This window comes from Micromys minutus (assembly GCF_963924665.1).
Source record: "Micromys minutus genome assembly, chromosome: 22".
Classification (NCBI taxonomy): domain Eukaryota; kingdom Metazoa; phylum Chordata; class Mammalia; order Rodentia; family Muridae; genus Micromys; species Micromys minutus.
The window spans coordinates 41,673,136-41,685,923 of NC_137957.1; the positions used below are offsets into that span (position 1 = coordinate 41,673,136).

At 40.7% G+C, this 12,788-nt stretch overlaps 1 protein-coding gene across 2 annotated transcripts in view; it reads left to right on the forward strand.

Moving 5' to 3' along the window:
- Nucleotides 1-12,788, forward strand: part of SCYL2 (SCY1 like pseudokinase 2) — a 44,603-nt gene that overhangs the window by 18,991 nt on the left and 12,824 nt on the right. For both annotated transcript variants that reach the window (XM_080935044.1, XM_080935045.1), the window contains exons 5-11: nt 1,020-1,169; nt 2,243-2,464; nt 3,100-3,216; nt 3,901-4,026; nt 5,008-5,184; nt 8,551-8,673; nt 9,826-9,939. In XM_080935044.1, coding sequence (XP_080791170.1) covers nt 1,020-1,169; nt 2,243-2,464; nt 3,100-3,216; nt 3,901-4,026; nt 5,008-5,184; nt 8,551-8,673; nt 9,826-9,939 — 1,029 coding nt within the window. The remainder of the gene's footprint in view (nt 1-1,019; nt 1,170-2,242; nt 2,465-3,099; nt 3,217-3,900; nt 4,027-5,007; nt 5,185-8,550; nt 8,674-9,825; nt 9,940-12,788) is intronic.

Below are 12,788 nucleotides of genomic sequence, written 5' to 3' on the forward strand. Positions count from 1 at the left end.
CTGGATCACTCCCTAGGTCTGTTTTGAACTGAAAGTAAGGTGCTTTGCAGATATATGTACACACACACACATACACACACACACACAGTGACAGGGACTTCCTGTGTAACCCTGGTTGGTCTGGAATTTGCTGTATAGTCCATCTGTCCTTTAACTCAGCAGAGATCCACCTGCCTCTGCTTCCAGGGTACTCGGGTTGTGGGGTTAAAGGCAGGGACCCCCAATGGTGGGCTGATTGGCTAACTTAGAACAAACAACTCAGGATAATTCAAAGATTTTTGTTTTTAAGAAATAGAAAAACAAAGTAATAATTAACTAATATGGAAAACATTATAGGAGGAATGAACTGAATTTGGTAGAAACTCAGTTTCTGATTTCTCTGGGATCCCCATGCTTACAGGGGAGTGAAGGGAGGAGAAGGTAGAAGGTGTCCCGTGAAGAGGTCTGGCATAGAGCAGAGGCCCTGCTCCACGGTGGGGGAGAAATGATGGTGGGAAGTGAGGAAGTGAACAGACCCAGAAAGCCAGGGAAGCAGACTGAAAGGAAGGGACAGAGGTTTCTTGGAAGTCAGAGGGCGGCCACATGTCAGAACCCACCTCTTCCTGGTTCAGATGTCTGCTCTGTTCACCTGATCCCGCAGGCATCTCTGGCACCGATATAAAAACTGCCTGTACTGTGACTGTAAGAACCATTAAGTACTTAAAAACCAAGCCCAGTATTTACTACTTGGAAAACTTGGATTTTAAATATAAAGTCTAACTACACAAATATATTATCCAACTCAACGAGAATTCTCACGTTTCAAATGGGACATGAATACAGTTATACAGCAGAAAATTTTCTTCCTTCTGTTATTATAAAATGGAACTTCTTCATAGCTATACTTCAGTTTTGTTGCACGATTTCCCCATTAGTTTCATTGCTACCTGACTTGTGAAAACTCTTAAGTAGGAGACTGAGCAGGTGCTGTGTTCCTTACAAAAGACATTTTTTACAAGAGTCTTTTTTTTTCCCCTCAGGTTTCTGAAGGATTGTCATTTTTGCATAGCAGTGTAAAAATGGTTCATGGAAATGTTACTCCTGAAAATATAATTTTGAATAAAAGTGGAGCCTGGAAAATAATGGGTTTTGATTTTTGTGTGTCATCGAGCAATCCTTCTGAACAAGAGGTAATGGCAGTTTTAGATTTGTTTAGATTTTGTTAATGTTCTAATGTTTAGATTTTTAAAATCATGGAACTATGGTTGTATCTGCAATGGACCAGCAAATGTTACGTAGCCGTGTAAAGCGTGCGGCTCAGTGATGGTGCCTTGTGTGTCTGAGGAGAAGGAGAAATCCACTGACTCTGTGCCAGAGAGCACTTGTCAGATGATTCCTTCTGTCGATGTCTCGAGACAAAGGCCCCAAAGGAAACTGAGCAACTTAGTTAAACAGAAATTTCGTTCTTAGAAATCCGAATATACAAACTGCTATTGTGATTCCTTAATCCCATGGCTCCTGCCTGTGAGAATGTGGCTCTTCCTCAGGGATCACAGGACGGTAGCAGCGGTAACATGCCCTCATTTGTTAAAGTATATTCTTCATTTTAAAAAGTGGTCCAATGTATTGACACTCTCACGTGTGCATATAACACAGTGTATCCCCACCCGTTCCTCTTATTTTCCAGGCTCTTCTGAGCATTTACGTACTTAGTCCTTCCCACAACTCAGTGTGGTGTGTCATACAGGGACAGGGGGTTCAGGTGGATGCCGAGTGTGCAGCTAGGATCTGAGCTCTATTTTTCTGCTCCCAAGCGCTTGTTTCCCAGTCAGGATCCCTGTCAGCCACGCTTTGCACTGACTGGTCCCTGATGACACAAAACGTTTGTGATGCTCAGCTGTTTGTTGCACACATTTTCCCAGATTTGCTGAATTGGGAATTTTAGAGTTAAAGGTGATGGTAGCATTTCCCCTTGCTTGACTCTGTAAGAAAAAAGGGTTAGGTTTTTTTTTTTTTTTTTTTTTTTTTGTTGCTGTCTCTTTTAGTTTTTGAAACAGGGTCTCTATATGTAACCCTGGCTGTCCTGGAAATCACTATGTAGAACAGGCAGGCCTTGAACTCAGAGATCCACCTGCCTCTGTGTCCCACGTGCTGGAGCTAAAGATATGCGCTGGTCAATACAAATTTAAAGATAGCCGTGGCCTGTGGTGGCTTGCTCTTTCTTAAAGTTCTAACCCTGTGATCCCTTGCTGTCTTCTTACAGCCTAAGTTTCCTTGTAAAGAGTGGGACCCAAACTTACCATCATTGTGTCTTCCAAATCCTGAGTACTTGGCTCCCGAATACATCCTCTCTGTGAGCTGTGAGACTGCCAGTGACATGTACTCCTTAGGAGCTGTCATGTATGCTGTGTTCAATAAAGGGAGACCTATATTTGAGGTCAACAAGCAGGATATTTACAAGAGTTTCAGTAGACAGCTGGATCAGGTATGTGCCTATTAACACTGGTTTAGATCTCTCCTGGGCTTTTCTCCTAAAACGTAGGCAAAAAGTTCTTAAAAATATACTATCTTTATTAGTTTTAAAAAGATTTTTATGTACACATCCCGATGTCTTTTGATCATAGTCACCCTCTTTTTCTACTAACTCCTCTCAGACTCACCCCGCCCCCATTTTTCCAAGTGCCCCCCCAGCTGTTCTCTGTTTGGTTTTCAATAGCCATTAAGTTTATTTTGCGCTGTGCATGTACTAGAGTGTGTACTTCTCCTCTGGAGGGCTTGCTTTCGCAGCAGCTGTCAGCTGTCACAGCTCCTTAGCGCTCTTCTCCCCGTGCTGGAGAGCTGACTGGCTTGATCCTGTGCAGTCTTTGCAGGCGACCACAGCTGCAGACATCCTTAATAGAAATGCACCGCCTTTCAAGTCTGTGTAAAGTGGATTCAGTAAGAGTCAGTTCTCTAAGCCATGGTGGCGGTAGTTCCTACAACTTTTGGAGTATTAAAGACATTTTTAGTTATACTGGAAGAGTGGGGTTAGTATTTGTGCAGTCAGCAGATTCACAGCAGGAAGGGCTCATAAGCTTTTGAGTGTTATATATTCATACCTGTTTTTGCTCTTTTGAATAGTTGAGTTGCTTAGGATCTAGTTCACTTACAAGTATACCTGAGGAAGTTCGTGAGCACGTAAAACTGTTGTTAAACGTAACTCCTACTGTGAGGCCCGATGCAGACCAAATGACAAAAGTGAGTACCTCTAGATTTTTGTATTAGATGATGGAACAAAATAAAGTTGAGACTCTTATAATGTATACTTTTGCCCTTAGATGCTTGAATGTATTAAGTATTTAGCTTTTAATGTTAACTGGCTAAATAATGTATGCACATAGTTGTGAAGGGAATTAAGATTTCAAATAAACAGAGGTCCTGACAGCAGAGTCAGGGATGCAGACATCCTGGATTCCCTGAAAAGTCAAAGCTTTGTCTTTAACTGAGTATTTAGCATGTTTTTGAGGTATTTTATTACACATTTATTTACTAGTTTTCTAATGTTGTATTTGTTTGTGTCTGTGTGAAGGGGTGTGTGTATGACCAGGAGCTGTCTGATGTTATGCTGGGAATTCACTCATATCCTCTAGAATAGGGAGGAGCTCATGCTCTTCCCTGCTGAACCATCTTTTCAGCCCCAACCTTCAAACTTTTTTTTTTGTATTTTATAAATAATAAAATACTGCTCAGCTGACTCACAGGTACTGGTGAATTGAACTTGAAAAATACATTTTTTATTTGGATTTTTTTAATTATAATTTTTATTTAATGTAATGTTTAGAATATTGCTGAATGCTTATGAATACTTTTTACTTTATTGTGGTAATTTTAGGTATGAGTAACGTTAACTGAGTATCAGAATGACTGGCTTCTGTATTTTAGATTCCCTTCTTTGATGACGTTGGTGCAGTAACACTTCAGTACTTCGATACCTTATTCCAAAGAGATAATCTCCAGAAATCACAGTTCTTCAAAGGATTGCCAAAGGTTCTACCAAAGCTGCCCAAGGTTTGATACTCATTTTTTTTTTTTACATAGTCAGGAGTTTTAATTTAATATTTAGGTGGACTTACTGTAAAGCACTCTTCTAGTGAAGTAAGACAGGTTTATCTGAGGTACAGAAATGACAGTAACATGCTGCAAATTGAAGCCAAAGCTTAGGCGTGGTGCACAGTAGGTAGGATTTAAAACCTTAGCCTGCATGAAGGCTACCTATACCGGTTATTACGTGTGTCCCCACAGGTGTATGCACACAGCCACGGTGGAGCTCACTGCTCACTAGCAGTTAAAGGATGTATCAAAACTGACGCCAGCCTTCTGTTTCCTGTACCATCTTTCTCTAACTTACTAAACAGTGTCACATAGTATTCAAATGTTGGCGAGGCTGGGTCTGGTGGCACATGCCTTTGCCTTTAATCCCAGCCAGCACTTGGTGGGGCAGAGCAGGTGGACTTCTGAGTTCTAGGCTAGCCAGACTACATAGTGAGACACAATCTTAAACACAAAACCGAGGAAAGCTAGGGAAGATACTGGGTCAGACTATTAATTGCTGACATTAAACTTGTTTTAAAGCTCAGCAGTCACAACCTTTGCTACTTCTTTACTGACAAGGCTGGGAAGCAGGAATACTGTCCTTTCTCTCCCAGCCGTCACTGCAGACACAGGCGTGGCTGCTTACTAGGCACTGCCAGTTAGAGAGTCAGGATGCTGCTTCAGTTAGATGGCTGGAGTCCTGAGGACTGATAGGATGAAGAGAAGAAACACTGTCGGTGCACACTCATTACACTTGTAAAGGCTGGAGTGAGCATGTAGCCTGGTTTACTGATCTTTGGAGCCTGTGCAGTTTGTCTTGACGTAATTAGCAACGGAGTCTAGAACATATTTGAGTTTCAGTCATGAACTTTATGGTCACTTTACACTTCAGTTGCAAATACTGAAATTCTGAAAATACATTTTGTTTTTATAAATTTCTTTATTTTTCCCTTTCAGCGTGTCATTGTGCAGAGAATTTTGCCCTGTTTGACCTCAGAATTTGTAAACCCTGACATGGTACCTTTTGTTTTACCGAATGTTTTACTGATTGCTGAGGAATGCACCAAAGAAGAATATATCAAATTAATTCTACCTGAACTTGGTCCTGTGTTTAAACAGCAGGAGCCAATCCAGGTATGTTGTGATTCTGAATATTTATACATTATTATGATAGCTTCTACCACTAAGAACAAAATAGTGACTATTTTGGACTTTTAGAGATTGCGTATGTAGGGGCTAGAGAAATGGCTTAGTGTTTGCTGCTCTTGCAGAGGACCCGCATGGTGGCTCACAGCCATCTGTGACTCCTATCCTAGGGGATCCAACAGACATACATATTCAGGCAAATATCCATACATGTCAAATAAAAATAAATTAAAAATGCTAAACGTTTAAAAACTTGAGGTAAGTATATTTTTTTTCACTAGACAGAAAGCTAAAATTATAATTAAACTTAACAAATGAATGTTTGTGGCTTTTCATAAGTCATTGTCTTAGAAAATAAGTTGCAATCAAATTTTGCATGTGTTACATTGTTCCTAATTAAAAGTAGTAGTTTGGAAAAAATCCAAGCTTTAGATATTTTTATTTGGCTTGATATTCCATTAGTTAATTTTTAGATAATGTGTGTCAGTTGTTTCTTTTTATTTTTTCCTAATAAATTATTTTATTAAAAGAGGAAAATGTGTAAAGCATTATGGAACTAATAAGAAATCTGTGTATGCATGAGAAAGATACAAATTATATATATATATATATATATATATATATATATATATACACACACACACACACACACACACACACACACACACACACACACACAAAATGCATATATATAATGTGAATGTGTAAGGGAAATAAATGATACAGATTTTGTTACATTATATATTTGTTTTGAGTTTAAGAACTGTGAGGCTACATACTTGGATTAGAATCTGGGTTTATCTCCAGTCTGGAACTATGTAGTAGTCATCTGAAAGCTTTTATCCTCATTTTTAGCATGTGGAGCTTTGGCTGGGATACCATTAGATGTTTCTGCTACTGGATGACAGTAGCTTTTAGTCAGGCTTTGTGATTGATTGCAGTCATTCCCTTCAGAATGGAGAACTTATTTATTTCTTTAGAAATTAGCATATTAAATATCATTCTCACATTGGAACAGTGTGTGTTTGAGCGGTTCCCCTCTCCCATATCTTTCAGCCCTCTGATGCCCCTGATCCCTAACTCGCTGAAGCAGGGTCTCACCACATAGCACTGACTCACTTGGTACTACTTTGTAGACCAGGCCAATCAAACTCACAAAGGTAGATCTGCCTGCTTCTGCCTCCTGAGTGCTGGGATCAAAGGCATATGCTTCCAGGCCTGCTGCCAGTTCTTGTGGCTTCTCCCCCATTCTCTTTCCTTTAGAGGGAATGTAAATGGTCTGTGGGGGGCTTCTACTAACCAGGGAAAGGTTACAGGACAGAACTCCAAGCTTTAAAGCAGGGCTCAGTGACAGTTATCACACTGTCAAGGACAAATTGGCATCACATCACCCAAATTGTTCATTAGTCATGATGAAAGTTCCAAGACACAGGATTGACCCTGTTCCTTTTATTTTGGTAACTTTTGATTGTTGGCTACTTAGAGTTGTCTGTGAAGAGTCTCAGTGTGTAACTGTTTGGGTTAGGTTGCTTTGTGGCTGTGCTTGGGACGACTTTTCTTAAGTAGATTAACTGAGGTGGGAAGCTGTACCCTGAGTGTGGGTAACAGCAGCACTTCACAAACTGTCCTGTACTGAAGGAAAGGGGCGAGCCGAGCGCTAGCGAGCATTCTGTCTGTGGCTGTAACCAGCTGTTTCAGGATCATTCTGTCTGTGACTGTAACCAGTTGTTAGCTGTTCCAGGATCATTCTGTCTGTGTGGCTGTAACCAGCTGTTCCAGGATCATTCTGTGTGGCTGTAACCAGCTGTTCCAGGATCATTCTTTGTGACTGTAATCAGCTGTTCCAGGATCATTCTGTCTGTGTGGCTGTAACCAGCTGTTCCAGGATCATTCTGTCTGTGTGGCTGTAACCAGCTGTTCCAGGATCATTCTGTCTGTGTGGCTGTAACCAGCTGTTCTAGGTTCATTCTGTCTGTGTGGCTGTAACCAGCTGTTCCAGGATCATTCTGTCTGTGTGACTGTAACCAGCTGTTCCAGGATCATTCTGTGTGACTGTAACCAGCTGTATCAGGATCATTCTGTCTGTGTGGCTGTAACCAGCTGTATCAGGATCATTCTGTCTGTGTGGCTGTGACCAGCTGTTCCAGGATCATTCTGTCTGTGGCTGTAACCAGCTGTTCCAGGATCATTCTGTCTGTGTGGCTGTAACCAACTGTACCAGGATCATTCTGTCTGTGGCTGTAACCAGCTGTTCCAGGATCATTCTGTCTGTGTGGCTGTGACCAGCTGTACCAGGTTCATTCTGTCTGTGTGGCTATAACCAGCTGTTCCAGGATCATTCTGTCTGTGTGGCTGTGACCAGCTGTACCAGGATCATTCTGTCTGTGGCTGTAACCAGCTGTTCCAGGATCATTCTGTCTGTGTGACTGTAACCAGCTGTTCCAGGATCATTCTGTCTGTGTGACTGTAACCAGCTGTTCCAGGATCATTCTGTCTGTGTGGCTGTAACCAGCTGTTCCAGGATCATTCTGTCTGTGTGGCTGTGACCAGCTGTACCAGGATCATTCTGTTTGTGGCTGTAACCAGCTACTGTTCCAGGTTCCTGCTGCCTAGCTTCTCTACCACAGTGCACCCTCCTGGAACTGTGACCCAAACAAACTCTTTAAAATTACTTTTACCACAGCATCAGGAATGAAACTAAGGTACTTTTGTATTCTTTTTCCTCTTAGTTTTTCAGTTAATAAGCTCTCCTGAAAAACTGTAATTGAGTGTTGGAAAAGTAAGTATTTGGGGACTTGGAGAGGTGGCTCAGCAGTTCAGAGTCCTAGCTGGTCTTGGAGAACCTGGGCTTGATTCCCAGCACCTACACGGCTCAAAACCATCTATCACTTGAGTGTCAGGAACTCCAGAGCCGCCTTCTGGCTTCCATGTAATACACAGACATATTTGCAGGCAAAGCACTCACATATATAAAGATTTTGGTTTGTTTCTTGCCATTTAGGTATGTAGAGGCAGCTAGTAAAATAATGTTAGGAACAATTAACAATTCCTCACAGATCTTCTCATTTCTGTTGGCTTTTATTTCCGTTTAAATGCAGTACTTTTCAGAATAAATGGAACATGTAGGGACTCATGTGTTCCTGTAGCTATTTGGAGGTTAGTCTTATTTGATTAAGTATTGCTACAGACATGTAAGAGACTTGATCTGTGTGTTTTTGTTTTCCATGCCTTCAGGCTAGCAACATGGTGAGTGTCCACATACAGACCTTACTCTTCTGAAAACACTTTAAATTGGGCAAATACTGAATTTCTTAAAAATTGTAGATTTTAATAATCTTCTCTTTTCTCACACAGATTTTGTTAATTTTTCTACAAAAAATGGATTTGCTGCTAACCAAAACCCCTCCTGATGAGATAAAGAACAGTGTCCTGCCGATGGTTTACAGAGCACTGGAGGCTCCTTCCATTCAGATCCAGGCACAGTATCTGCTTCCTTTGCCCTCATGAAGGTTGTAAGGCAGGAGAAAGAAACAGCAAAGCATATTTGAGGGTTACATTTTAACCTTTTATATACAACTCAGTAGTTCACATATTTATTGAATCATACTGCTGGTTCATTATTATTACTGCATATTGACTTCTAACTAAAGAGTAAGTTGGACGGGGTTGGAGAGATTGCTCAGAGGTTAAGAGCAGGCGCTGTTTGTATGGAGATGGTCTGGCTCTCTAGTCTAGGCTGGCCTTGAGTTTGCAGAGCTCCATCTGCTTCTGCCTCCTAAGTGCTAGGATTAAAGATGTGCTCCTGCACTGTGTAGGTAGTCCTTTTACAAAGAACACGTTAGGTTTCCAGCACCCATGTCAGGCTGCTCTCGACTGCCTGTAACTTCAGTTCCCGGGGGTGTGGTACCTTGTCTAGATCCCCCCACTCCCGGCACCAGCGTTCACATAGGCATAAGCCCACATTCAGGCTCACAGACACAAAATTTTAAAAAGATGACATTGGAGTCAAGTGTGGCACACACTTGTAATCCTAGAACTTGAGGGATAGAGGCAGGAAGACCAGAAATTGTAGGCTAGCCTGGGCTACATGATATCCTGTCTCAAAAACACTATGGCTGGGATTGTAGGTTTGTACTGCCTTGTATATATCTGCTTCTGCCATATATTTCAAGTCACATTTTTGATGCACTTTTGTCTTTCTCTAAGTTTATTTAAGAGCGTGAGCTTAAGTTTTTCCTTGTAGTTAAATCATACCATAAGCCATACTCACCTCTGCTTTTCAGCTCTCTACAGTTATGGCTCCATGTAATTAGAGATGCTGGCCTCATACTTAGGCTAAAGCAGAGGGCTTGTAAATTTGATGCCAGCCTGGGCTACATAAAGATCATGGCTCAGGGGAAAACAGAACTAGCTGTAATCATAACCCCTTGAATCACTACCCAGGCCTTGTGTAGCATGGCGTTTTTCAGCTGATCATAACTATTAATCCCTCCCCCTCCCAAATTGTGTAAGGACCAACCAATGTGAAACAAATGGAAGCTTATTTCATGCTGTGACACATTAGCTGAGCAGGGGAGAGGAAGGTTGGGCATCTTTCTTTAAGACTGATCAGATTTGTCTTTTCAATAGGAGCTCTGTCTAAACATCATTCCAACTTTTGCAAATCTTATAGACTACCCGTCCATGAAAAACGCTTTGATTCCAAGAATTAAAAATGCCTGTTTACAAACGTCTTCCCTTGCTGTAAGTGCTTCCCTTCATGTTTGTCTTCTGCTTAGCACTGACATCTCCCAGTGAGAATAACTCACTTGTGCTGTACTTAAGAATTTGTTTCAGTTGGAGGTAGCCTCTAGATACCATTATAAATGTCTCTGTGTTACTTATTTTATATATAGATATTTGGGAGTACAGTCATGCATACGGCGTGTGTTTGAGTGTCTTGGTGGGCATGTGGGTTGTAGGAGTTGGTTCTCTCCTTCTACCATGTGGTTGCAGGGTTCAAACTCACACAGTGTGGCAGCTCCTTTACCTGCTCAATCATCTTTTCTGTCCTTCATGGAACTTACATTTCCCTGAACTTAATAAATGTGCCTTTTATAAAGCTTGATCTTTGGAGCTTCTCATCATCTCTATCTAGTGCAGTGTGAATTAGAAAAACCCACAGACTTACAGGCAAAAGCAGTGGAAGCGGCATGGTTTTACCTTGTAGACATCTGACCTATTGCAGTTGGTGTCCTTCCTGGAAGAGCTCTGAGATGAAGACAGAACACTGAGTAGTAGAAAAAATCATCACTGAATGCAAGCCAGCAGGGCAACGGGTTTACTCTCACTTTGTTACTAACTGCCTATGGCCTTGAGCATGTCCTACTACTGCTCGGATGTCCTGATTTTATAATTGACTTTCTAAAATACATGATAAAATTTCAGTGTGCAAAATGCTGCTTCAGAAGCCTTATGCTTTATTTATGCCATTATGAATTTAACCTACATCTTCTCAGAGTATTCTAGTTCAGTTCTCTATAAATTCACTGATACTCAGTGACCTGCACAGGTGTCTTGTTGAGGTTTGTGTCTTCTAAAACTGCCGATTGGCCCTGGTCCATCAAGACATGGTACTTCTGAGGACAGCTGTGAATACCGCTTAGAATATTAATTCTGGAATGGGTGAGCATTTCATATCTCACTTTTACAATTGCATTTTAGATGGAGCTTTCAGCGCTCCTCGCTTCCCTTTGAGTATTTTTGTCTGGCAGTTTTACTTGGGAAGTGTCCAAAACATAAATTACTAAACTTGTCCGAAAACAAAAACTAGTGCATAGCTAGGTACAGTGTTTCAAGAGGTGTATCTGTGACTTGTCTAATATTGTATGCATCATGAAGGAAAATAAAATCACACCAGCATTAGTGATTTATACCCAGCAAGTGCATTAGCTCTTCATCATAATAGACTGATTCTGAGAACAGGTTAACCCTGCAGATATTGTTTTACATTTATAGTGTTCTGGCTTAAAGTTTGCAAAATAGTTGTTCATACTTTTCAGAAATGGAACATTTGCATTTTTCTGTACAAATATTAATGAATTATTTTCTCCTTAGATTTTTTAGACTTGAGTTTCATTAATATTATGGCTTAATTAATACTATAGGCATGACTTTATGGTACTCTGATTTTTGGGGGAGGACATGGTACTCAAAATTGAATCCATGGTCTTAAACTACATTCCTGATGCCCCCCATTTCTGGTTTTTTTTTTTTTTTTTGTTTTGTTTTGTTTTGTTTTTTGTTTTGTTTTTTGTTTTTTGTTTTTTTTTTTTTTTTTGTTTTTTGTTTTTTGTTTTTTTTGTTTTGTGTGTATGAGGTTAGCCCAGGCTGAAGCTAACCTGGAACTTGTATATCAGCTGACCTTTACACACCTAACCTGCTTCTTCCAAATGCTGGGTTCTATGAGCATCACTGTGCTGAGATCCAGTCTACTTCTTGTTATCTTAGGACATGGTCTTACTGAGTTACCCAAGCTGGCCTTGAGCTTGCTCTGTAGCCCAGGTAGGCCTTGAACTTGAGCTCTCCCTACTCCCATCTCCTGAGTAACTGCATTACAGGTGCCAGCAGACCTGGCCTAATGTACTTGGTCCTCATAAATGCCAGCTAAAGGGGCCAGTGAGATGGCTCAGTGGGTAGCAGTATATGCTGCCAACCTTACCACCTGGTTTGATCCCCACAATGTACTTGCTGGAAGAAGAGAACCAACTGTGGAAAGTTATCTTCTGACTTCCACATGCATGTTGTGGAAGGACACGAGGAACACAGTTAGTGAGTAAATGTATCAATTTCAGCTAAATCTAGGGTATGATGTGTATCAAAAGTTGAGTGAATTAGAGATTTTAGGAGGTTACAAATGGTAACTTTAGTAAGTATTAACAACTCTGTTCGGATGTGGATAATTTTATATGAGATTGGGAACATCCAGGATTGTACGGCCATAGATAAATATGGATAATTTCAGTTAAAATATTTTGTTTTAAGAATGACTTGAACCTATGTAAAGTAGCTGAATCACTGTGAAATTGCCCACTTGGTGGAATATATTCCTTTTTATAGTTAAATCTTTTTTTAAAAAAGATTTATGTATTAATTATATGTAAGTACACTATAGCTGTCTTCAGACACACCAGAAGAGGGCATCAGATCTCACTACAGATGGTTGTGAGCCACCATGTAGTTGCTGGGATTTGAACTCAGGACCTCTGGAAGAGCAGTCAGTGCCCTTAACAGCTGAGCCAGCTCTCCAGTCCTATAAATTTTACTAGTAAACACATATAAAAGCTTTTAAAGACCTGATATAAACTGTAGAACTGGGATTGTTGCTCACTGACAGCTTGGTTAATAGGCCCTAGTTTTATCCCTTAGCATAGAGATGGATGAGTGGGTGAATGAATGAATGCATGTTACAAGGGTAACCTGTTCCTTGTTTTTATCTACTAGTATCTCAGTGAAACAGTCTGGTTCTTTCTGGAACATGTTGGGAAAATGAGTAAATGAGCAAATTTCTTATGTTAAAAAAGCCACGCTTTGTAAAATCGACTTCTGTAACC